The 27,593-nt window shown below is 44.6% G+C and overlaps 1 protein-coding gene across 2 annotated transcripts; it reads right to left on the reverse strand.

Annotated features, from left to right (window-relative positions):
• Window positions 1-859: 859 nt before the first annotated feature.
• Window positions 860-26,546, reverse strand: gas2l3 (growth arrest-specific 2 like 3). Of its 2 annotated transcripts, none has more exons than XM_047575943.1 (9): window positions 26,389-26,546; window positions 14,586-14,630; window positions 8,914-9,100; window positions 7,892-8,010; window positions 6,385-6,526; window positions 4,536-4,599; window positions 4,299-4,440; window positions 3,440-3,544; window positions 860-3,333 (listed from the first exon to the last, which is right to left on the reverse strand). In XM_047575943.1, exons 2-9 carry the CDS (start codon window positions 14,607-14,609, stop codon window positions 1,963-1,965), a joined length of 2,154 nt encoding a protein of 717 aa, XP_047431899.1. In that variant the 5' UTR covers window positions 14,610-14,630; window positions 26,389-26,546; the 3' UTR covers window positions 860-1,962. The 2 variants fall into 2 exon arrangements, with proteins under 2 accessions (XP_047431899.1, XP_047431898.1); XM_047575942.1 differs by lacking the exon at window positions 26,389-26,546 and adding an exon at window positions 16,669-16,824.
• Between the last annotated feature and the right edge of the window lie 1,047 nt (window positions 26,547-27,593).

Consider the following 27,593-nt stretch of genomic DNA (forward strand, 5'->3'; position numbering starts at 1 on the left):
CAAAGAGTCTTGTCTTTGACTAATTAAATCAGCTCCAGAAACCCATAATTTAATGCTTAAATTCAAATTGTTATTCACAGCCGTGCATTTTTACTGAAATGGGTAAATCAGGTTACTTTGAGTTTCTTCTTCCATCTTATCATCGGTCTACCTCATTACTGATCACGGTGAGAGCTACACTGGATCAACAAGGTTCGTTTAAGGTTTGTTGAATCAAGGCTGGAAACTGGAAGGACCCTCAAGACCTCTGGTAGAAGACCACCAACAAGGAGTAAGCAGGGGATTCTTAGACACACAAATGCCTCAGACTTTGTCACATGACAAAACCAAAAATGAGTTGTATTTTACACACAAGCGTCTAAAATGTCTCGTTTTATTGTGAAAAAACAAGGTAGTTAGATGTCAACTAAATTTTATGATTTAATATGATACGTCTGTTATATCTTAATAACATCTAATAAGTGTGAAACAAAAGTTTACTACTGAATGGATTTCTGAGGTGGAGCTGAGACTTTCAATGCAACAACTTTTCCACATGGTTATCACCAGAACCACTAGAGGGCAGTGTAGTGCAGCAGATGAGTTTTAGGGACTGGTCCAGGCTTTTAATTCGTTTATTTCATTCATATCCGCGTGGCGAAAAATTCTTGAGGCAAATTTTTAGTTGTGAACTAACTGGTAAACAGATTTGAAAGGTTACTTTACGTCCTCTATTAGCACATGACCCTCTTTCTCTGTGTTTCCTTTCTATTCCTCGGCTCAGTGTCTTCTTACAGCAGTCTGCGCTCTTCAGTGTCTCACCTAGAATGACCAGTGATAACATCACGGGAGGAATAAAACAAAAGTGTCCAACGTAATGTGATTTTTAAAACGTTTGTCCATTTATTAATCAAGAGACAGAATCAACATTCAAACTGTGACGAACACAAAGGTTTCTGTAAAGTGCCAAACAAGGAGAAAAAAAAAAAGCCTCACTGATAATATGCCGTGTATCTATACAGACACATACTCACACGTACACAAACGCCACCACATAGAAAACTAGACTTTTAATATGCACAAACACAAATTAATAACAATTAGAAACCATATAAAACAAGTCTACACTAAGTAGATTCTGCTCTAAAATGAGTGTTTTCTGTCTGAGAGAGAAAGAGGCGTTCGATCAGTAGTTCATCCGAGACTCTGCCTCTTATCCAGAGTCACGAGTGCTCGTACACAATGTGCAATTGTCATCAGTGAAAAACGTTTTAACCCGCCACCCTCCTCTCTGTTTATACATTCTAATGCCGCTCAGAAAGATTCTGACGAAGGCACGGGACCGGGAGGACAGCTCCCCACCTACTTATTATTTCTGCTAAAATCAGACACTTGTATTAGATTGAAACTGCCACCAGTGGAAAGTGTGTTCTCACTGGGAGGGAAAAAACAAAAAAAAAAACAACAAAAAAAAACACGAGTTGTGGTCAACTTTATAACTTTGGTAGCCTGCTGGAGAAAACAGGACCTTACCTGCTTCTCTTCTGAATAAAACAGATCTTTCTCCGACTAAGTGCGCTTTATTAAGTCATGGCTGTGTCCTGTTAACTTGTGTTGAGTTTTTAAAAAAACTGAGGTTAGTATTTGTACATGATTTCTCTTAAAAAAAAAAAAAAAAATCCTTAAAACCTTAAAATTTGTAATGGCTGTACGTGAAGGTGTAAATGTAAACGCTGTAATGTTAATCCTGGATATACACATATATGACCAATCACCACAGAGACAAAACACACTGAGCCTGACATGTTTGACCCTTTTGGATTGAAAAAAAAAACATACAAAATAAAAGACTATTAAATAACATAGAAAAATCGAGACAAAACGTGGTCGACAACGACGAGCTTTTCCATGATTAGTGATGACGTCCGCTATTAGAGTCTGAGCTTCAACAAGTGCTGGTTTGTGGCGAGAAGCTGCTGGTTTTTAAGTCTTCTGCCTCCTTCTACCGTTCATTTCAAAATACGTGTCCTCGGTTTTTCCTTTGCCCTGGGGGGTCTTCTTTGTGACGCTGGGCTCGGCTTTGACGGCTCTGACGGCGGTTTTCTGCGGGGGCGGCGCTTTAGCTGCAGGCTGCTCGGGTTTCAGAGCGGACTTCGCGTTGATGCCGTTTGTGGTGGCTGCTTGTGTTCTCCCCGTCCTCTGTGCCGCGGCTGGTGTTTTCTGACTGGCTTTGCTGGCAGCAGGGGGGCCGGCGTTGGCCCCTGGGACCCGCCCGGGGGCTACGCCGGCACCTTGCGGAGGGGTGGCAGCTGCCTTGCTTGGAGCTGGTCCCTTAGATTTGGCTGTGGCCTCCTTGGCCTTGGGCAGGGAGCTGGCAGGCTTTGCCGGTGCGGGGGAGGCTGTCCGTGAGCTGGGGGTGGGGGTCCGGAGCTGTGGGGCTGCTGCTGTCGCCGCCGCAGCCCTCGTGGTCGCCCTCGCTCGCCTGGTTGCCTCCAGACGGAGGCGCGACGCCGGGGAGCCGGGGCGGCGCTGTGCAAGGCGGGAGCGCTGGCTGGCGCCCGTTGGGGGCCGGGCATCTTTGGAGGTAGGCGCCCGTACCGGTGCGGGGACGGGGCGAGGCACTGGGGCGGCGGACGGGGAGGCGCAGGGGCTGGAGGGTTTGGGGTATTTGGAGGAGGGCTCGGGGCACACGGGGCTCCTGGGCTGAGAGGCGGGGCCGCGTGTCGGTGCTCGGAGCTTCAGCCTGGACGTGAGGGGGCTGGGATCTGCAGGAGCAGGCGACGGAGAAGCTGCTGGAGTCAGAGCTCGACGCTGCGCCTGCACGCCCTGACACCCGGGGCTGGGAGGGTGTCTGGAGGAGACCCCCACAGGTGTCGAGGGCAGAGAGGAGGAGCCTTTGCTGGTGATGGGTAGAGGGAGCTGGGTGGGCTTCCTGGGGGAAGTAGGTGTCATCTGGAGATTCTTCTTAGGAGCCAAGCCCTTCCTGGGCAGGGTAGGGGTGCCGGCCGGGGAGGGGGCGTAGGAGCGACACGTCTGACCTGCAGCGTTCACGGGAGTCTGCTTGGAGCTGGAGCCCGAGGAGGAGGAAGACGACGAGGTGGAGGAGGAGGACGAGGACGAAGAGGAGGAGATGAGGTTGTTGACGGCAGCGAGGGGGTCCATGTCAGGAGGAGGAGGAGGGGCCGCGTTGTGCTGGTGACCTCCCAGGCCTGGGGGGCCTTTCTGAAAGGCCAGGATCTTCTGCTCCAGGGTGGTGAACTGCAGCACTCGCAGAGGGTCGTATTTCATGAGGAAGCCGCGCAGAGTGTCCCAGCCGCCTCCGACACGAACCATCACGTGTTTACCGTGAAGCATCTGGAGAGAGTCAGGTGTTCAGAGTTAGTGTTAAACAAGGATCAGTTAGGACTGGAAACTAATCCTACCATTTCCTGCCTCATGTACAGTGTGTATTCATACTCACCCGAATAAAAATGGTCTTATCTCCGAGTCTGTAGCGTCCCTCGGACAGGTACTCAATAGAAACTCTGTTGGAGCAGTTACAGGGTGGATCATCCATCCCGTGCTCCTACATGGGCAAAGGAACAACAGAGGACAGCTAGGCATCAATACTCAAGGCGTCATAGGGGGTGATGATGAGGTTTGTAGACGTGCCATTGTTAAACTCAGCTTTTTGCTCCTGGATAAATGAGCAATGATTCAATTACACCCACTGACTTGAATGTGTGAGGCCAGATGCACTAGGGAATAAATCTACTAGATGGTGGATGCTTTTATTCAAACCGACTTCCACTTCACTGAGCGCAGTTATTTTTAGCGCAGTCGTCTCCTCCGGGAATGAAACCGTCACCGCGAGAATAAACCCGCCTAACAAAAACCTCCGTCTGTATCGGTAACAGTTTACAAAGTTTGTAAACCTCGCTGCTGGAGAGGACGACTCCTTAAACGCAAAAAAATGACATCACTACGTATAATAAGTATGTGTAGCCTGGATCACGTGTGGCGAGTCATGGGCTGCGCCTCACATGGTCAGCTGTTATGCGTCATGTACCCTGCGGGGCGCAAATGAACCGGCAAAGGGCCGCTGTCTGCCGCCATCTTGGCTCCGCTTCAACTGGGTCGCACATGTACCACCTATGTGCTGAAGGGATCAGCTGCACAGTTGCAACAGTTTGGTGTGGGGGGAACACGAGACCACACGTGAATGCGTCATCGACTCGAGTTAGAGTAAGGTTGTTCTTGCAGCACGCTCTCTGCCTCCAGGTGAAACATGTGTCAGTTTAAACTGTGAGACCTTCACTTGCCGTCCGTTCCAAACTCACCCCGGGCTGGTAGAGGCCGCCGTGCTGGCAGCACACGCTGAAGGTCTTGACAGCTGGAGGCGGCTCCTGCGTCATCAGCAGACTCTCCTCCAGCTCGATCTCCTTCTCCAGCTTCACCAGCACAGGAGGCTCCACGCCGTACCTAAAAAGCGTTTACACATTAACGACGTCCGGAGGCAACGAACCTTAACCCGTTTCTAAAGGATTCAGAAGCTCCGTCTGGCTTTTAAGGCTTACTTGGAGACGATGCGGCCGATCTCCAGCAGACACAGGCAAACCTGCCGAGGCTCCTTGTGCAGCACTGAGGTAGAAGACACAACAAGTTACAGGCCGACTGTGAGTGAGGAAGAAGAGCAACAAAACTCACGTGTAAAACTGAAAAACGTGACACTATGAGCAGGTAAGATAAAGTTAGTGATTCCCTGAGGGGATGGCAGGTGATTCATGCAGAAGAGGACAGGGTAGGGCTGGGCGGTGAACCGGTTCATACCGAATACCGATATCCAGATTTTCGTTATGATAGGATTTTTTTTTAATATACCTGAATACCGGTCTATTTGATTACACAGCGTTCTTAACGGTGTGTTACAAGACCGGACAATTTTCAGGGTTGCACTTCTAGACACACACTGTGTCTCTGCGAGGTGTGGTGAAGATGGAAATGTCTGAAAACTGATGCGGCAGAACAAGAGGTGTTGGTTGTTTTTTTAGGGTGACCAGACGTCTCCAATTTCTGGGGACCGTCCTCCTTTGGATGAACTATCCCCGGCTAAAGCTGTGCCAAATTTTAGCTTTTAATGAATGACAGAAAAAAAATGTTGCGCGCAGACTACAATTATTACGGTAGCCGGTAGAACTGCTATTGACTTGACTTTACAGACGTAGCAGTTTAAACATGAATAAATATGACCAAATAAATGAAACTGTTACTGTCCTGGTTTCTTTATATCTTTATTGATATTTTTAAAAAAAAAAAAAATTATCTCAGAGCTGTAAATGTCCCCAGATTTCCACATCAGCAGGCGATGCTAACACGGGGCCACGCAAACCATGATATCCAGTGATACCGTCGGAATTTTGAAAAATAACATTTTTGTTCATACGGCCCAGCCCTAGGACAGAGGATTGGGTGGAAGACTTTAAAAATACTCAGGGGTATTGCCTCCTTCTAACTCATCCCAATCAGAGGCATTGCTCGTAATGAAATGATCCCCTATAGAGAGTACTCTGTGTGATTGCTCTCCTCAACAGATCCTATTAAACCATTAAGAAGTACAGCTTAAACAACAGACTCGGCTCTTCAGGTCTGCTTTTATTATTAGGAGCTTACAGCTGAGATCTAGTCTGTTTATCTCATTAACAGCCTCAATGTGAAGTTACAATATTAGATTAGAGGCTAAATAAATATGCTGGAATGGTTTGGACCAATCTGTCTAAACTTGATGGATTTATTTGGTGCCTCTAGCCACTTTGGACTCGAACATTACTGTTTAAAGGAATCAAAACTTGCGACAGTAGCCAAGGACATGCAGGAAAACTCATCATGGTGCAGTTCCCAAAGGTTTTAAATTGAAAAGGGTGACCTGGCCGATCCAAGGCAGGTGTTATTTGAATACGTAGCTACACTTCAGTCTCCAGGATTAAAAGATTTTCCAGTTAGGAGGAAACTCTTTGCTGATAAAACTGACCAGGAACTGACTTATTGGAAATGTTCACAGGGTTATTTCAGAGTTAGGACTGGAACACGTTAAACTTTGACCCAGCAGCAACGGTGGTGTTTTAATGAGTCACTCTGTGTTCTTATTCTGTCCAGATTCAGAGATCTATTACCAAGGAAATGTGGCCAAAATCATGGTGTTGTTGCCAGAAACTCAAAGGTCACATCTACTCACACAAGTGTTTTTCAGGCTGCTGCACATAAAGGGATTTCCTCATTTAGAGAACAAGAAAAGAGTCTATTTGAAGAGAGATTTTCAACTCTATTTGAAAACAGGAAAAGAGGTCTTAAGCATGTAGAAGGATTCAAATTAAGAAAAAAAAATGTATCTGCTCCACGGTAGATAAAATGAGTTTTGCAGCTATTTACCGAGGCCCTCCGACTCAAACAGGTACGTCTCCTCCACGCCGACGCGTCGACACCAAGCCAGGAAGTTGGCGGTGTTGTCACGAGCGAAGAAGGAACCTGGAGATGCGTCTCGCTTGCAGGCAACCTTCCTTGTAGGAAACAGCTGTCAGGAAACGAATAAAGTCATTAATTATCATCATCCTGAACTCTCATGATGGATATTTGTCGTTTGTAGTTAAATGACACTTTCATTTATTTGCAAGATTGGGTTTAAGAGCAGCATTTGGTTTTGTGTGAAACCGTTCAGTAAACTCTCGTTAACGACAGTTGATGCAAACCTAAATATCGCAGTAAAAAATTGGTAATGGAAAAAAAATATCACTAAAACACTTTTACACTCTCATGAGGTGTTTTTTGTAGACGTATCGATATAACAGTTTATACTGGAAACACTTTCTCAGAATTTCCCCGTCACCGCAAATGACTCAGGGGGTCATGTGACCAGTTCATCTGAAGTCCTTTTTCCTCAAAGTGAAGTCTCATATGACATATTTAAGAGGATTATGGGAAATCGTTAGACAAGACTTTACAAGAGTTACAGCTCAATTGAAAAAAACTAATGGAAACGCACCTAGTGCCATCCTGGCACAGAACAGTAAAGTATTATAAAAGCTGCAAATCATAGGTCTTCAACAGGGGTTCTGGGACCCCTAGGGGGATGCGCAGGTACTGCAGGAGGTTCGCAAAATCTTTGGTTGATTAGACATTTTATGTATTTTTTATTTTTTTTTTCCCCACAAATTTAAGTTTATTTAAATACACATTAACATGAATCCAACATATTTTAGTAAAGGGATAAATGGAGACAGAAGATGTTGTCTTTCAGTCAACGCTGAGTTTAATATAGAGCACATATAGTAGGTAGGGGGTCTCTACTTAATCTCTCCTTAGTTTGGGGTCCTTGGCCTGAAAAACATTGAAGACCCTGGCTGTAAATTACTAGTATCCATCTATCTAACTCTCTGGGTAACTTATGGAGAGAGAAAGTTACGGTGACATTAAACTAGCTACATTACATTTAATTAAAATGAATCTTTACATTTATCCTTTTTGAGTCTTGTACATGTTTTATGACAAACTGAAACTCTCTTGACCTATGAAATGTTCTTTACATAACTTATGTAATTCTGGGTTTAATTCAGGCAGGTAAAGAGTCTGTATATTTTTACCAAAATAAGGTAAAATGTGAATTGATAGGACTTGACCTATCTCCATTAATGGTGACATTACAAAGAAATCTGGATAATTAAGTCCCAGACTTGCTGTACGCAATAATGAGAATGGTAATTTTAAACTAAATACCCCAGATATAAGAGAGGAAAGCTTTTATACATGAGAAGTTCATTTAGTGAAAGTCTCATCCACAGTGTGACCTGCACAATTCTCCCCAAACATCCCTCACGTGCAAGCATGAAGCCTCCCTTTGGACGTTTGTCTCAGCTATTTTCATCGGTGCCGCGTGACTCACCTTGCCGAGCGCGGAGGGGCAGCTCTGGGCGATCTTGGTCTGGAGCACGCCGATAAGCTGGCAGAGCTTCACGCCGTTATTCAGCTCCTCCATGAAAAACTCAGCTCTCACTTCCTCTCCTGGAAAAATCGATTAGAAAACAGGAACCAAGCTCAGTGCAAGTAAGCCCGCGTTTTCATTTGCGTGAGCCATTTGTGGAAAGATTTGTCTCACTTCATTTAGATTTCTTAAGGCCAAAACCACAGAACAAAAGCCTTTTTTCCCCTTGTAAGACACATTGCTAAACATCAGCTTTTCAACAGAAGACTGCTACAGAATTTACAGCGCTCCCATGACCCTTTATTGTAAATCACTGCCCTAGGGAATAACATAAAGGGCAACTTAATTCACACTGGGAACAGAATCCACAATACCACCAAAGATTGGGGACAAAGATTGCTCCCCAACAGTCGACCCTTAAGGCTTGAAACTTTATCCACGCCACCTGTTTCTGCAGCATCCGGCCCCTCAGGATTGACGATCGGAGCGGCGAAACGGTTTAAAGAGCCTAAAAATGTGGGATGCAGGTCATCCCGGTCACGCCACCAATAACTCATGTGGAGTGTTTGGTACCTGCCCACATTCCTCATGAGAAAAACTGAATGACTGCAGCTAAAAGAAACGGTTTCTGCAGTTAACAATAGAGTCAGCTTCCAGCCAGCTTCAGTTTCCTCGCCGCTCCATTGTATCATTAGGGACAATAGGTGTCAGTATAATGGCAGACAGGTGAAATGAGGGATTTTGTTCCGCTACCGTTTCTGTGGTTTGCTAAGAGCTGGTTGGAAATAGCAGCAAATCCAATTACATGGGAGACCTGTGTCGATTGTGCTTCAGTATTTTCCTAGCCCGCAGGGGCAGAATGTCAGCATGAAACTCTCTAGTGCTAAATCACGCAAGCACAGTTTTCGACAATATACTCTTGTATGGTTCAATCAGGAGAAAGTAATTAAAATGAACGAGGGGTAAAGTATGTCGAATGTTACCCAGCATGCCCGTGAGCCAGATGGCCAGATCCTCCTGCATGGGCACCAGTGTGGCTTCGTGTCGCACTGCCAGCCACTGGTCGTACTGGAAGACGTCTGTGAGTCCGGGGCCGTGCCGCTGCGCTAGCACGCTGCGAGGGCTCCTGGGGCTCATCAACGGGGCATCGAACTTCTCGCCGAACCATACCTGGAGAGGAGAGGAGAGAGATTTGAAGATTAAACGCCACAATTTCGTTCTACCTTAAAAGAAATAAAGCTACAGATTGAAATTTGGGAGAAAACCGCTGCTAAATATGAAGAATTCAAAGGATGATAAGAGGTGGACTTGGTCTTAGTGGCAACATTTGAACACAAACAAGGCTCGACATAAAGTCAATATGGAGTCACAGAGAAACAGACCAACCGGCCCAACCCTGTGAAACAGATTTTGCACGGGTAGCCACACATTAATTGGTGTCAAAATATGGGTGGATTTTGTTGTATTGAGGATAAACCATGTTAATCTTTTCCACATGATTTCAGTCTAAGCTAACTGGATGTTTGCTGTGGGAGTGCATTCAACGAGGACAGACGTCATCTAACTTTCACCCAGGAAATAAAAAGTCACAGTCAACAGTATCGTCTGTATATTAAATCAAACAAAATTCTGTTTTCTTCTTTCCATGTCTGCTCCAGCGCCCATGTTGTTGTTATTCTTGATTTTTATCACCCCAGCGATGCGCTGCGTGATAAGCCTGAGCGTGTCTCAGTCAGCGTATCATCTGTGAAGACATTGTTCCTCAGGAGCTGAAAATCCTGCGCTGAAACAAGGTTACAAGTCCTTCCGCGGGCCGCTCTCCACGAGCAAACACTGCCGCATTATCAGAGTCTATTTACCATCCAGCCGCGCTCTGTGAGAAAGGGTGAGGAATCTGCGTGAGCCGCCCGGGCAGAGAGGGTGCGTCAGGGTTTGCCGTCGTAGCGCACTTCAATTCCATGCTCTAGTGGAGATTAGAGCCTAGAAACACGGCCTGTTAACCTCACTCTGTGTTTCAAAGGCGCGCAGCCTCATCTGCACATCCAACACCGTCTGTTTATTCTAATTTTATTTTAACATATTTTCATGACCAACTAAAAGCCGCTGTAACACTTTCTCTAGTCTAGTAGTAAAATAAACAGAACGCCGTTGCACTTGACTGCTTAAATGGGCGTCTAGCTCTGGCTCAGTCTTGGGATCAGCGCACGCCTGATCCCGGCTTTCGACTCAGACGTCCCATCATATCCATCTCAGCTGTCGCACACTGCCTCCCTTTCCTGTCTCCCTCTTTCGTTCAGCTCTGCTCTGCACCGTCAACTGATGAGTCGCTGGATATTTGGCATGAAGAAGGCAGAATATATACCTCTGCATTCCGTTTCACAGCCAACGTGAATGTTAATGAAACTGGTTCGACTGAAGGTCGGAGTGTGATAAAGACGAGAATGAAACAGCTTCTGCTTCACAAAAAATAAATGCCGAAACGTCTCATCCATGTGACCACAATTTTGTCTCCTTTCCAAGTTTTGAGCGGGATGGCTCAACTACAAACCAGCAGCGGATGTGCACTATGATGTCTCGTCCAGACATTACATAACTCACTCCTGCATGACCCCCCTCTCTTCCTCCTGTCCCGTATGTTGACATCTGTTTAAGATACAGTCTTTAATCTTGGAGTCCATCACATGTCATCGAGCAATAATGGGACACGGCGTCCCCTGTGGTGAAAAGGGTTATTGTGCGTGAAACAAGGCCGAGTCTTGTTGAGGCCTCGAATTCATCGTGTTCGCTCAGCCTACAAACAGGAAACCTTCTGGGCAGTGGAACAGAGAGGCCGTTATACAGATATGCGCTCTGAGCTCAGCGACTCCGCGAGGATAGTCGGACAGCTGTGTGCGAGTTTTGGCTGGAGTGAGAAAGAGGCTTCAAAGAGCACCGGATCAGGCAGATGGGACTGAGAAATTTACAGGAAACTGAAATGATACGTAACTGAGGTTAGGACAAATTAGGCGACGGGTGACGAGTCTTAATTCTTTGCGACTTCAATTCAAGGTTCTGCTCCAGTGATTTCTGCCATAAAACTGAAGGATTGTTGAGAGACAAGCACAAAGCAACGGAGACCCAAGTATCCACAGTATGAGTGAAACTACAGAAACACTATAGCCTTCATGTGTCACATTCCTGCTCTATACTTCCATCTTTAATTAGACCCTTGAACTTCTTAAATCCTTCAGTTACAGTTACTCAGTAAAGCTCTCTCCACAACCACAGATGTTATTCTGAGTACAACCCTACATAACAGTGGAATGCTCAAACAATTATAACTATATATGTTTTGTCAAATGAGACCTTCCCTCCACGAGGCTCTGTCGTTGATTCAACGTGGATTAGAGGCACTCAAACGAATGTTTATGACAGGTCAAACTTGGCGTAACCGCTTTGGGTTCAAAGGTCACTGTGACGGAGACGAGCGTGGTGCTGAACAAACTTTCCCAAAGTGAATTCTGAACTCATGACCACGCATTGAGTAGGAGAAAGTGGTAAAAACACCTGATGCTTGTATGTGAAAGGGTTATCTCACATCCAACGACGCGTGTTACATAACGGGGCTGAGAGCGGCAGGCTGCCTGCGGCGCCCTGAGGGGTCACAACATCCACGTATGTGCTGCTAATTAGAAAATCAGGCAGCGCCGTTTAACGTTCGCGCGTTACGTAAAACATGTTGTGGCGATTAGAAAAGCCTCAACGGTGAGGTTAATCCAACCTTGGACTCTGTCACCTGACTGTATACAGGCTCGCTGTGAACATTCAGGCTTTAAAGCAGGACACTGTTATAAAACCCAGTCAGTGCTGGAGGAGAGGGGGCTTTTACAGTTAATCTTATTTCTTGACGCCACCTCTGTCCTCACTGGGTGCAGGAATGTGGACAGGTAATCCAGCAAAGAAATGCAAAATACTGAGAATCAGGCATTGTTGCGTCTGTATGTGACCAATTACCCTTTAGCAGTTTCTGATGCTCTTAACTTAAGCCACTTACAGTGAGGGTGAGTAAACTCCCTGAAACAATAGTCAATAGTAGGAAGGTCAAAGGGGAAACTCCATGTAACAACATTATTCAGTAACGTATAGCGTATATCACATTGTTTTGCCATTACTATGATGTCCATGGTTATTTATAGATTCTTTTCCATTATATAAGCCCTACTCATGATCACATGTTTACAACATGTTTTCCTCTTCTACACCATTGGACTCATGTACATATGAAAACTGTAAACAACAAACCTAAAGTGAAGAGCTCCCTGTCAAATAGGGACAGGGTATTTCTACCGAATCCATTCAATTCATCAGATCCCGATCTGATTCAAGATTTTGCAAGTTGTACAAAAACAGAGCTCTGATCAAGTGACTGGTTCAAATGTTGCCTTATGGCTTTGCCTTCGTCCATGTCTCGTGTCGTTGCGGTTTTTAAAACCAAAATGGTGCCACACATCAGCCTCCAGGTCTGACAGTTCACTCAGATGTTGTGTGTTTTGAATCTTTTTCTCGCACTTGGACTAATTTCACTGCGACATGTCACGGGAGGTGTCCTGTGAAACCAGTCTTGTGACACCAAAGCCAGATTTCTAACGAAGGGATGCAAGAAAATTGCAAAGATTTCAAAACTCGGTCTGAGCATTTTATGAATTAATCATTGTCAGATCTTCTAAAGGAATCGATTTGAAATGTTTTTTTTTTTTTTTAAACAGCCCCACGTCGTATATCCAAATAGAAGATCAGCTGCAGTACTGTTCCCTTATTTTATTTTAACCATGCCATTTTTTTCTTTTATTCCCATGGCCTAGCTGCTGACCTTTGACCCTTTGGGTACATAACTAACCCGGAGCTGTTTGGTTTAGCCACGCTGAACTAACGGGGTCGTACTGCTCTTTTCTAATACCAGGAGCGACTTGGGTTTTCTGTTTGGCCAGTCCCATCCCAGATTTGTCCAACGCCGGGGAAAAGAGACGAGGTAGTCTTGGTTTTAATGAGGAATTTAAGGCAAGCCAAGACTTGTCAGTCCAAAACTGACAGATTATTATTGTTTTCACAGGATCTTTTCTTTAGAAATATTTATCTCTTTTAAGGTGGTTTGTTTAGTTATTGTGACCATCTATGCCGATGCTCTTATTGGTACTTTTGAAATATTCCAATGGAAGTGACGCATGGCCGTTAAACTGATTGGTTTAACTAGGATCCACCACATTTTTTTTTTTTTTTTGTATAGTCTCATCTTTGCTGTTCCTAGCCACAACACAGTCATTTTTTATATTTCACGTTCTAGTTTTTAGCAGGTAGTTGGTGAACATGTTTTACTATTTAGCAATTGAAAAGCCAGATGGTTTTCTCAGGAGCTGGTGGAGACCAAAGCAGAACAAAAAGACGATTTTTTGCCACAAACATAAACATGAATCAGTTCTTGGAAAATGCCAACATTTCTTTTTGGTTTACTGTGGATTCCAACCCCCGAGCCACTATCCCAAAACAAGCAGACATTATATTTTACAATGTGTTTCTCCGTATCTTTTCTAGATGAGTGCATATGCTACTTCCACCCTCATGAGTGCATACATACATCTTCAGCATGGCTGAGCAGAGCAGTGAGATTGGAAGCAGTTATTGAATCTGACTGAGCTCTGAGCTGAGCTTTGGAAGTAACCGTGGTGTTACACTATCGTACGGATCAATATCCTCACAGGGTGCCTTTGACAACACGCAAAGTCAGGAGGAAAAACTATCCACTTAGCCCCAGTTCTCTACAATAATGACTGGAACGAACGTGTCCACACTATGACAGATAAATGTGGGAGTATTATAAGAATGAGTGGTGAGGCCTCCTTATTGTCTCTAAAGTTCAACACAAGATGTTTCGAGTTAATCTATTTCCTCTGAAGCTGCTGCATCCAACCACAGATAGTCAACAACTCTGTCTGCTATTCCCTGCCTTATCATCACATCAGCATCAATCTGAAAGGGTTCCTGCCACATGTTATGTGCATAACAGTGAGACACATATTTTGCATATCCGCACTCCAAGACAGGGGTGGAGTGCCAGGACTTTCCAAACCAGAAGACAGAGGAAAGTTGTTCTCAAGGAGGTGCTGCCATGTGACACATCTGTAACACGATACGTTTGTTGTTTTGGATTTCGTGATGGCTGCTGCTTCATTGCTGGGAGGGGAAGGGGAAGGGGAAGGGGGGGAGAAAAATGGGCATTCCACCCACTCCCCCTAAAAAAATGTGTGGAGAAACTCCTCAGGGTCCGAGCGCTGGAACGTCAGACATGCATAACAAAAACAAGACGGCATGCTGCGACACAGGTGCGATTCACGCAGTTGTTGGATGTTCTTTATTTAATGTGAGTAGCTGTTACAATGAGGAGCAACAACAACTTCTTCAGCTTGGCACACCGATAGTGTTGGTGACTCACTGCTTGGATATTCAGAGTGGTTCTAAAGGGCCTAAAGGGGGCACCACAATAAGGTCTATCCCCTGTTCTATCCAACATCTTGCTCGCCACCAGTTTTGTGCAATTTCAACAATCCAGCCTTCACCCTAGTCAATGTTGCACTGAAGAACTGGATTTCACCTCTGACCAATCAAAGTGTGAAGAGCTTACCTGGATGCCAGTTTGGACAGCCATGACTGTGGTCACTTCTTCATTCTGTGGAAAAGAGGAGAAAATATGAGCAAAATGTCCACTGCACAATTTTATGATCATGTTACAGTTCAGAGAATGTGAAATACAATACAGCTGAACGCGATGCATCAGGATTTATGGGCTAAACAGGCAGGTTTAAAGGAACAGGCCACATTTCTTTTAACTCCTGCAGAGAATGAATAGAAAGATTATATACTTTGCTTCTGTTATTAGCTTATCTTAGAGTAGCGTAAAGACTGGTTACAGGACAGTTACAGCTATGATTTAGGAAACGAGCGACAACTTGGATTTTGTCATCTTCTTGGAGTTGCTAGAAAACCAGCAGAAATGCTGCACAGAAGTGCTACTAAGTGGATCAAAAAACAGAACTGAAATCAGGAAATAGCTCCATCATACAAGCTAAGCTAATGGCACCAGATTCAGATTTTTCTTTGATTAACAGTCAAAGATTCCAAAATGTTCAGTCTTCAGTTAATGGAAACTGGACCGAGAGGTGTTATGGCATTTTTATTCATAAATAATTAAAGCAGTTAACCAATAATCAGAATAGTTGACTGGCTGATCAAAGGCAGTTAGAGGTAATAATGTCTGAGTGGTAAACACTCATCCATGTAGACCCAGAGGAAATAAAGATATTTCTAAATAAAACAGTTTAATAAACATTGTAGCGTGATTATCGTGGCTTTAGGTCAGTATTAGCTTCACAGTGTTTATAATGAGTCAGTCAATGGTGGCTGTTTATCGGCTAATATTAAACAGAAACTAGTATTAAATATTAATACTTCTGTCTGAGCCCTGGATGATACTCTTTCACTGACTAGATCCAGATTGGACATTAATCTTCAGCTGCATTGTGGTCTGATAAATTACACTGTTTAATGGAGGAAATGGTTAGCTCTAAACAACTGGATCAATAAAATCCTTGACAGATTAAATCAATGATGAATAAGGCCCAGCCGCACATTCAATATATTCAGCTCATAACCCAGCCCTACGCCTGAGCCTTCACACTCCTGGGACAAGAGAGAAACAAGAGAAGAGCCTGTGAATGACCCGCGAGCTTAACTGGTTCCACGTAGCGACTCCCAAGCTCCATTCAAGGCCCGCGCTGATTATCCCATCAAGTCCATTCAGCCTTTTAAACTCAATTCATCCACGTGGCTCTTCTTTCTTAAGCCACCTTCAGATCCTTAATTCAAGCTCCGCTATCAGCTCATAAATGTATAATCTTCCATTCACTGCGTTATGAGCGTGTAATCAAATATACGAGAAATACTGACAAATTCAATTAGGAAGTTGAATGCGATGCCTTCGGGGGTGAAAAAATAACAAGGATTGAGGAAGAGGAGCGTTAAACAGGATACACGCTGCAAACAGCCGCTCAGGATGCTGCAGGCGACCCTCTGGGTGAAAAGCTGCAGGGACGATGTTGTTTTTACGAGACCCGCTGTGAGCTTAAGCGAATCAAACTTTCTCATGAGGAAGCGATGAGTTATTCTGAACGAGGCCCTCTCCCACTTTCCCACACAGGATGTGAAGGATTACCCGGACGCTGGACTGTCCCTGAGGGTCTGCGTTTGACAAAGAAATGCAATGGGTGGGGGGAGAAAGCAATCACAAGCACGTAGGATCTAATAACCCTGATCATTTGGTCAACACAGCTGAGGCAATAGTCCTCCACCACCAGCCCCCACATTCCTATTTGGATACATAAATATCAGCATACATCAGCCTAAAACTACAACAACAACAACACTCTACAACTTCTACACTGCACTGCTTGTGTGTTCTGGTGTTTTCTACTGATGTCATCATGCAGAGTGATGAAACTGATATGAGAAACACAACAGATTCCTGAGGCTTTAACTAAAAACCCACAACTAAAATAATTCCAGTTGATCGTCAAAGGCCTGACTGAGAGCGATGTGTCAAGTCATCCAGAATCAAAACCACAGGCCAGGGAAGAGCGGATGCACGAAAGCAGGCGAGGACGGGACGGGATGGGATGGTTCAGACGGGGTGACAACGCAAGGAGACTCACCTCGGGACGAAAACACTACGGTACCGAGGGAAGACGCTGCAGCGCGCGGCTCCGGTCAGCCCAGAAAGAACGCTGTCATCATCGCTGAGCCAGAACCCCGCACCACGTTCAGCGCCGTCCGGGCCAAAGCGGCTGCTGCGTCTGTAGTTCCACGAGTGAGCGGGGAAGGGGAAGGCAGCGAGAGGATGACAGCGAGGGAGGGAGGGAGGGAGGGAGGGAGGGAGGATGGATGGGAGGAGGTGCAAAAGGAGAGCCCTGACTAATGAAGTGGCTATGCTTCGCTAAGCTTCGACCACCCCCTTTCTCCCCCACAACAATCCTGCCACGGCGGGACCCTCTCACAAAGCCTCCATTGTTTTGTTTGCTTGCCACCCTCCACACACACACACACACACACACACACACACACACACACACACACACACACACACACACACAAACCACAACACACTCCTCCTTCTCATGTCCGAGCCAGCAGCCGAACCAGGAACTCCCCAACCAGGATGCAATGAAATGGAATGAGAGGGGGATGCGGGAGGTGAGCTGGGAGGGGAGGGGGGGTTTACCTCCACTTCCTTTTCGCCCCCCACCAGCCATTCAAACCAGCATTCAGGACAAAGTTGGGGATGGGAACCAGGACAAACAAACGAGAGCGGAGCCCTTTGCTCTGGTGTTTTTGGAAAGAGCCGCAGAGCAGTGGGTGTCGTGAAAGATGACATCCATGTGTAAAGTGTTCCGACTAAATTGCCTCGGAGAGAGGAAGAAAACCAAGAACGCAGGATGTCAAGCGAATGAATCAGACGGCCAGATGTTTGCTTTCTACAGCTGTTTTAACCAGACTCACTCTAGTGCTACGTGGTTGAATTCAATTATCTTTTGTCCATCCTTCAAGACTTTAGAGAAGAATAGAATAGAAGAGAGAATAAGACGCTACAATGCTCAAAAACTGAAAATCAATCAATTTCTTCTGGCACATCAAGCGCTAAAAAAATGTTTTGTGGCATTTAGATGAGGCCTGAAATGATTTCAAACAAGTCTTTTAAGCCATTGTTTGGAAATGTCCTTGAGGGTCACAAAGAGGAAGAGCCAGAAAGAGCAAGAGAGCGGCGACATTTAACTTTCTAAGGAGAGAGAACAATCCGGACTGGGCCGGCTTCTTTTCAGCTCGCAGGCGCTCGCTCTCAACGAAACGGGAACAAAGAGCGAATCTCTGGCTCTGGACTCCAGTTGTGCGCATCTGGGGCCCCGGCAGAGCCTGAGAGCGCGACTCCCTGCAGGGACCAAAGGCACCCACACACAGTCAAATGTCACGCGCAGAGGAGAGCGGGAGGACCGAAGCCCACAAGTGGAGGCGAAGACAAAACCCCGTTTTATTGCGGCGGCGGCGGTGAACTTGGAGCGGCGCGTTGCAAAGGGCAGGGCTCGACACGGAGCACCACCACGCACATTCCCGTACGGTCGGAAGAGGAAAAAACATACGACAATGCTGGGCTTATGTTGGAGTCTGTTCCCTTTGGAGCTGAGTTTCTCTCCAGTTGGAGTTAGGTTTCTTGTAACAACCCCTCCGTGATTCAGATTAAATCTTAGATTGGGCGTTGCAGGAGTAACTGATTGGGGTTAAACTGAGGTTGGGGCCGGGTTAAACAATCTCAGGAGACAACTAGCTGGGGTGAGTGATAAGGTTCACATACAGATAAGGGGAAAACACACAAAGGGGCAAACACCAGAACTCCCCCATCCTTCACCTTCATGATTCTACAAGCAAACAACATTAAGCATTCATTTATTTATTTATTTTTTTGGGATTCTTAGATTTCCCTGGGGCCAAATATGCAGCTGAACTTATTTTCAAGCTGTAAATTCATATTAACAATGTTATTTTTCAATCATTCGAGGGGTTTTGCAACGTAAAATCTCAGTTGTCTTTAAAACAATTCGCTGTCTTCCAGGGGCACATGAGAGTCATTCCCACATTTCTAAAGCCACCAAAGGATTAACTGAGTGAAAGACATACAGAAACCCGGTACACAAAAGACCCGGGGTCAGGTTTGGGTTGTCCAACCTGCATTTCTTGTTGGGAGTGAAATAAAAGCTTTGGTGTAGGTTTTATTCCCCCAGGAAAACAGCTATTTTCAGGTTGAATAGACTCCACCACTCTAAGCATTAAAGTCAGATAGAGTTTCCAGATGTTACATTTATAGCAACATCACAGAGTTTCGTATATACATCTCGATTGTGACTGAAACTACACTTCATTGTGAACCACCTGCCACAACTAAATTAGCCAGTTTCCTCCCTTAAGAAGCACAGGGCAGCATGTTTTCTCCTCACACTGCTCCAAAACACTTCTGGGAAAAGGTGCTGAATAAATTCAAGAAACAGCCTTTGTCCACGTCCAAATGAGCAGTATAACAGACTTATACAGTGTCTATTTCAGGAAGGAGATCTAGCCTGCGTCAACTAAACATAGATGCTTCTCTACTTGTGTTTTGCTGAGGGTGGGGTTTAGACATCTGTCCTCCTGTAGCCCACGCGGGTCGCCTCTGTCTCTAGTCGCGGCCAGTAATCATTTAAGAGGATCAGTGCTATTCCAGACGGCAGAACGCATCCACCTCCACGACGCTCTGTCGCCACAACACGCAGCACGTGGCGGCGCGCACGCAACACGCCGCCCGGCAGCCCCCCGGGGCGCGGGCACCCGTGCATAAGTGCAGAGAAGAAATGAGAACGCCTTACGTAATGAGCTGAAAGTGGGAATGTTCAGGCGGTGATGTCCTTTTGATTTTCCACTACATGGCGTTGTGTGCGTCAGTGGTATAAAAATAAATGAGTAAAATTCAGCGCACATAGGTGAAGTATAAAACCGAAGGCAGCCATGTGGAATTTCAAAAACCCCCCCGGAGTCTTCCAGGTGTGTTTGCGTGCGACGCAGGACAAAATGTGAGTCTGGAAGCTTGGACGCCTAAAAGGACTGAGGCTAAAAACGACAATTTAAATAAGGGGACATTTGTCTTTGTGTAACACAGGCCCTTTGTGCCTCCACAGGTACAACTCCCTCAGTGATCGATCTCACTTTAAAGGTTTCTGATGAGGAAATGTAATATTTTAGGCAGTTCATTTGCTAATTCAGTCTTTGACACAATGGATGAGTAATATCTTTGTGCGTCCTTCTAATTCAGTGTGAAGTGGCTTTGGGCCAGGACCTGGAGCCGGTGCACCTCCTGCGTCCCTTCCTGTCCCCGCAGACCAAAGAGGTTCTGCCGGACCCAACTAACCCCCAGAGAATACTAACTCCTCCACTATTAAACCCCTTCCTGCTGAGCCCTTTGTGTCTGGACTTAATTACCCTGTCAGGGGAGCGTTTCATTTAGAGGCCGGCCTCCCCCTTTTCATTACAGATGGGGCCTGTCCGCACCGAGAAGGAAATTCATTCAGTTGAGAGAGAGGATGCAAAAAGTAAATATACATGTCAGAGCTCTGCTGTCCAACCAAGCCCCGCATCTTAAACTTTACTTTCTAGAGCTATTCGGTCTCCCCGGCCCCGCACGGTCCTGTTCATCATGCTTTTCCATCGTTAAAGATTATTAGCCTTTGAACCGGGATTAAATCATTTCTTGGCTCCGACCTTTTCGTCCTTGTTGGAGAGGTCTTTCCTGAGGGATGAGACGGTGGAGGTAAAGCCCATCTTAGAGGCTTGAATGAGTGGGAACCACCTGCCAATCCCATTTTGATTTGTTGATGCTAATCCACAGCTCGCTACACGCCACTGGGTCAGCTCCAACATTTTAAAGCCCTTTAGTGCCGACTCAGGATCAGGCCTAGCTCTTCCTAGCCTAGCTCTCCACAAACCAATTGAGGAAACGATGCAAGCTGACCTCAAGTCTGTGGAAAGGGACACTGGTTTGCAGCAAACAGGGTCCAGAACACACAAGATTGTCCTTGGTGTCAAACATCCCTTCAAGCAAGAGATACAATTAAACCTAAAACATGTTAGGATGACTTCCTTAAACATGTTTCATGGTGTTACAAACAAATGTTCTGGGATCAGGCTTCATTAGAGTGGAAATCTAAGGTGACTTGACGAATAGATTCCTGGTCACATTTTCAATCTGCTAAGCTAAGTAAAACAATGACTCCAATGTTGAACAGGATCTTTAAAAGGAGACAACCCCAATGCTGCTCCATCGTGACCACCTATAGGAAAAACTATGAATGAATGGAGACTGTGTGACCAACAAGTCAGGTGACATGATTGCCTCAACAGCTTTGTTTGAAACATTGAGAGGCCTTAGGTTTAGAGTTCACCGTGCCCCAGAAACCTACATTTGGAAAACACATCTTTAGATTTTCAGCTGCGCTTGAAAATATGACTGAACCAAGTGAAACTGTCACTTTTCTAACAGAGTTGTATCGACGGCGGCAACAGCTGCAAAGCTTGAATCAGCGCTTCAAACTTTTTTTCATTCTCACAGTTGTCTCTTTGTCATATTCCAAGCATGATGTCAGCAATCAGTTGGCTGAGTCGATCAACGCTGAGGCATTCGACACAGAGGAGCGGCATCCTTTAAGCTGCAGCGGACCTGGCAAGGTGCCCACTCCGCGCTGTTTCTGCTGACCTCATACACACAGCCGCTAGCTTAGCTGACATCACCGCTCCAGCCACAGCGCAGGCTGCCCATTTGTAACACCTGGGCCAAACAAGTTTGACCGTTGATCTATCCTCGCTGTTGTTTTCTGGCATTTGTAACCAGTTTTCCTCCCACATTAAACAAAACCACATCACCCGTTCATTAAATTAACTAGGACGTGAAACTGTGGATCGGATAGTACAGCAGGAATCTATTGATTTTAAAGGCGACATCTCTCTAGCTGCCAAACACTGCCGGGGTGACATAAGAAATGTCTGCTACTGCAGAGTGCAGTTTGTGATTTGTGTTTTCTTTACTGGTGATCCCTAAAATGATCAGCAACTCAATCATGCCATGCAGTGCTGGAGCCAATTATCACGCACCTAAAGACACAATCCCAGGCCTTACTGGGGCCACTAAAGACTAACCTCCACGTCGACCCTTTCCAAATCTTCACAGAGCATCAGGACAAGGAGATGCGTAAGGTCGAGGGGTCGTCGAGCTCAGGCTAATTAGCCACGTTTGTTTGTCGCATAATAATCCTGGTTAGGGGCGGAGGGGAGGACTTAGAAGGTGGGGCACCTTTCACCTTAATCAGCCACGGTGGGAGAAACCTGAATCCTCACATCATCTGTCATCAGAAAGAAACTTGAGTCAAGAGGAAACATTATTCTCACATTATTCACTGAGAGATTACAAAAAAAATGGCTTAAAGCTGTTGTGCAGTTTACTAGAACCCGCACTGAATCCTCTCTGTGACCTTTCTTCATAACATCTATGACATAAACTAGTCAATAGAAACTGACAAGTCCACATGACTGTGGGACAGAGTGAGGTCAGCTGGTTCAGATTAAGCTGTTTTGTCAAGTTCAGCAGCATGATCGGAGTTTTAACAGACAACAAGAGCAGAATCCAGCGATAAGATTTGAAAAGATATTAAGATGCTACTTTTAAGAAGAAACTGCAAGTGACTGAATACAATAGCTTTTTTTAAAAAAATGTATACAAAACGTAACATATTTTGCACAAGTTAACTGGAAATGAAACGGCACGGAAGATTAATGCATGATGTCAGCTTTAATGTGCGTCTACAACACCACACACACACGGCAGCAGATGAAACAAAGGAGGCTTAATGAGTTAAAAATGCACGTGGGCACATATGGGCCGTGATGCTGCATGTGTGGACACAATGGAGAGGATAATGAAATCTTGGATTACCCCTCATTTATTTAGGATACAGCTTACGGGAGGGGAGGGGGGGTCCTGACCAAGAGTGTGTGCGTGCATGTGTGTATATATTAACTTCTTCTGCCTTGGCAGGCCTAAAACGCGAGGGCTGGTGCCAAAGATCAAGCAGATGGTCTTTATGAAGATAGTTGGAAATGAGGTTGCTACTCATGTGTGCACTCATTTATTATGAGCTGGCTCATGACAGCTTTGTCTGAAACACAGTGGCGCACTGTATTGTCAGAGACAGACCGCTGTTCAGACTGAGGAGCAACGGCATCGCAGAATCACACTTTGATTTGATACAATAAACTCAAGGTTTAAAAAAATAAATAAATAAAAATCTCAAGGACTCAAAAGTAACACATTTACAAATGAACACACGTTCAGTAAATTAAATTCATGTTCAAAATCCAACAAAGCCAGTCAGTCAAACTGAATGGATGAATATACTCACAGAATCTAACATTAATTGTGTTGCTATGTATTTATGTTCCTAGAAAATATCCAAAAAAAAACTGCTCAACTTACTAGAGCTTTACAGGAGCGACCATTTCCCCGACCACATGGGGGCAGTGTAACGAGGTGCAAACCAGAGCCATTTATTAGAGAGAGTCTGGTCAACTAGGGAACGGACCATCTCAACTATATAATTTGAAATTTTGTTTCTTGAAACACATGCCAAGACCAGTATTCACTCTCCTTTCATCCCCTGATTTAAAAACCAAACCAAGAAGCAAAAAAGAAGCTAAAGTTACCATGAGGAAATCAAGGAATTATAAATAAACTGACTGTGGGTTTATCACTTTGACCAACCACTTCCGCATTACGCAAAGTCCTTTTCTCAGTTTTAACTGTTTCCCAAGTTATTAGTTCTAAAATTGATTGACCAGAGGAAACTAAACAGATAAGAAGGGACAATTAATGCTTGTTAGCCCGACTTTCTCTGGACTGTGCTTAACACTTGTAAGGACTAAATAGTGCAGGAGGAAAAACTGCTGGATTTCATTTGGCCAGACAAGAGCAGCAATAGGAACAAGAAGCACATCGACCGTATCATTGATTCTAATCTAGTTGCAATTTTCTCTGCAGGCCAGACTTCCCTTAAGGTGATTTGTGTTCACATTAATAGACAATAAAAGTTTTCAGCACAGTCTTTTTTCATGAACGAGACCCATGAATGATGACGACAAGCCATCATGAGTTGTAGTTACCACCCTGTCCTTTAAAGAGATGAAGGCAAATCTGAAATCCAAAGGGAAGATATTACAGCCAACAAAGAGAAAAACATCTTGTTTTTAAAGACAAAAATAAACCTGACGTATATTCGTCTGAAGTATAGACTGGGAACGGCTCATCCCTGGTGTCAACCTCTTTCCAGGAAGCACCTGTCGACCCTTTACTTCATCCTTTTTCCTCCAACAGGAAACAAGGATTGTCGCATGTTCCATACTTCACATCAATGCACTGCTTTTTATTGTCCTGGCACAGTAGGCGCATCAGCAGGATAAAGAAAACATGTCAGTCAATGTGTGCTTTGATCCGAACACAACGGTGGGAGAGACGTTTCTTAGAGAAGCGAGAGCATCACAAACGCAAACATCGCTCGATCCCATTAGCCACCGCAAACAGAGATGAAGCTTGTGAACAGCGAACACAGGCATCTGTGCATCTACAGCGCAAAAACATTTTTAATTGACTTTTTTGACATTATTAACATGATGCCATTTAAAGTCTCTTGACCTTGTGTTTCCTCAGGAGTTTTTTTTTCGGAAGTGATGTCTCCAAGGTATATTCAATGTCCAGCTTTCAATTTATTATACTGTATATGCAATGCACAATCAGTATTCCTTGAGACCTGCTATTTTATTTTTGGTCACTATATTTGTACAGGAGGACCTTCCCATCTCCTGCCCATCATGACTGCAATGGGCTGATCCTAATATTTGTGAGTTAAAGTAAATAAATAAAGCTTACAGCGTGAAATAACTGGGTGCATTTTATATTTTAATAAGACAACGGTGACAAATCATAGTCTGTAAAAATAGTGGAGATCATAGCAAAGTCCACAAAAGTGAAGCATCTGGAGCTCCCCCTGGTGGCTGGCTGCAGTATAGGTTCTAAGCACCACCTCCAGGTGAGTGGACTAAAACACTGAAGTACATGTCAAATACATTTTTGGTAGCTAATGCAATGTTGATTCACGTTCAAGTGTCACTTTTTCTAAGAAGTTTCATTTCAGTTAGTTATTTGACAGGACATGGCAGCATGATGACTGAACGGTCCATGAAGAGGTCCCATTGCACCATCGGACAGTAGTGAACAGACTCAAAAAGAGTAACCCATAGCCGTGTGACACTTGAGTCAATATGGAAAATGGGTGGATACATCATTGTCCTTTTTTCCTACAGCCTACGGCAAAGGTCTTCAACAGGGAGCTGCAAAATCTTTGATTGATTAGACATTTTATATATTTTTTAATTTTCCCCCACAAATTTAAATGTGTTTGAATACACATTAATGTGCATCCAGCACATATTAGTAAAGGGATAAATGGAGGCAGAGGTGGTTGATTATCAGCACTTCACTCATTCAGCGATACAGGAGCTGTCTCAACAGTGCACCACACTAGCCAAGACCTGTCAATCTAAGCCTCCTGTACACAGCAGGACCCACACCCATCACTGCTGAGCCAATCACGAGGCCGCATATTACACGCCGACTCTGTCGGGTTCCCCCGCAATTAGCCGAGAGCCTATTCAGTCCCCAGATGAAATCCCAGGCGCACACCACAATATTATCAGAAGAGAAGCTAACAGGCCAAAACTGATCTGGTTTTGTCACACAGTCCCTATGCATCTAGCTAGCAACTAGCTATTTAGCTATGGTAAAACTTGAATCTGTCAATTATTTTCTTTACCACACACCAGTATGTTTATGTTGCATGGCCACCCGTACTGTTGCACATGTTTGAAATAATAAAAAATAATAACTGAACCAGTGTGTTATTTGAATAGTTTAATACTGAATGCGAAATGATGATAATAATAATAATAATGTATATTTATAAATGGGATTTATCGAACACACACAGTAGGGAGCAGTCCCCTGGCCTGTGGGATAAAACTGGTGGTAGGGCCCCCCCATGGACACGTTTGCCTGGGGCCCCTACAGACTCTAGAATCGCCTCTGCTACAACCACTTCATTATCATGCAACTGTCTCCCATGCAGGACATGCTCCAGTGGGCCACTGATCCTCTCACCTATTTATTCCCACCTGCCAGTCAAGGATAATGCTCCATACAGGAGAGAGCCCGGACCCGTCAAACACTATTAACCAACCTGCCATTATGTAACAGGCAGAGCTGGAAGATTCAGTGATGTAGATGCGGTTTAAAATACTTGAATTATGCGAAGGAGGTTGCGCATCGTTTGCTTAACGGTAAAGTTAAACAACAAACCACAGTTTTTACATATAAAAAAAAGAAAAGTAAAAACTTAATAATAATAATTTAAACTAGCTTGTGGCAGACGTTTTAGCACCAAACCTAAAAATAATCTACATACATCCTATATTGTACGTTCAGTTATGATTCAGACTTAGTGTTTTCTTCGTACACTAAGAAATTTGTCGAGCTTGACGAGTCATAATATTTAAAATACTTGTCGCAAGAAGTCACGCAGGACCTCGGTTGTATTTTATGTTCGGTATTTTGCTGGGAGCCGTGTTAGGAGCCTCCACGCGGCTCCCTCATGGATTTTAGGAAGAAAAAAACAATGAAGCAACTTCTGCGCGAAAACTTCCAAACACGCTTCTCTGATTCTCACAGCTGCGAAACGAAGTAACAGTTCGAAACTTACCGGCGGCAGTGTGTGAGAACCCTTTCCTCAGTGTGGGAGCGTCTGTTCGCTTTTTGCCGTTGTAACGAGTTTTTTCCTGGTGGAAATCTTGAGCTGGTCCTATCGGGTCTCGGGTGTTTTCACATTTTCATGTTCTCCGGCTCCGCTGCTGCTGCTGCAGCTGCTGCTGTGTATGTGTGGCAGAAAGCGCTGTTCGAACCAGCCAATCAGGGCGCCTGCTGCGGTTTGTGGGCGGAGCCTCGGCTCACCTGAGTGTCATTTTACTCGACTGTGAAAAGCCAATAAAACGTGACAAAATAAAGTCACCGATGACTGGAAAATGCTAGGAAATCAAATGTAATTATGTAATTAACCGTTTTAGTTCTCTGCTCCAGCTGAAAAGGGCGCGTGAATGCTACTTTTCAGTTCAAATCCCTTCAGGAGTAGTTTCAAATAGCAGAGAGAGTGGCTGATTATACTAAACTTTCATTTTGAAGGCTGGTTTGAAGTACTGTTGGGATTGTAATCTGTTGTACCGATACATTTCTTTTATTTTAACAACCCTATTTAGTCAATGGGCTATGCTAAGTTAAATGATTATCCAGTCTAGTTTTGCATCATAACAAACTACATCCTCCATCCTGTTGAGTTACCACCCTTCTGACGCTGTTTCAACGTAAACTGAACATTTGAACAGACATGAAGGGCGATTTAGTGCAGGACTGATTTATTTTTCACTAGTATACCCAGTGGCGTCATTTCAGTTTTGGAAAAGGTATGTCAAGGATCCCCCCCATCCTGTGGGGTTTCCCCCCGGCGAAATGTTTTTGAGCATCGTAAATTTAAAAGCAGCAATCTGGTGCGATTTGAGAGTAAAATCAAGCTTTAGACATTTTAGCAGTTATCACTATCTTCTTTTACCAACAACAGGAGAATGAACCAAACTATCCAGGCAATTTCCATTCCAACATAACTCAGAGTCAAAGGCATCACTGAACATCAGTTCAAGGATTACAGTTTTTCTGCTAAATGATCCACAGCTATCATACTATATTTATGGCCAATTCATCAGCATTAGATCAACAACACAGCAAGTAGCCCCAGTGTTCTGCTTCCACATTTACTTTAAAAAAAATGTAGAATTGAACTTTCCACAAAGATTTTTAACAAGTATTTTCTTGTTAAAATCCATCTGTGAATAATCTCAGAAGACAAATGAATAAGTG

Source organism: Mugil cephalus, chromosome 22, assembly GCF_022458985.1.
Source record: "Mugil cephalus isolate CIBA_MC_2020 chromosome 22, CIBA_Mcephalus_1.1, whole genome shotgun sequence".
In the NCBI taxonomy this organism is placed as follows: domain Eukaryota; kingdom Metazoa; phylum Chordata; class Actinopteri; order Mugiliformes; family Mugilidae; genus Mugil; species Mugil cephalus.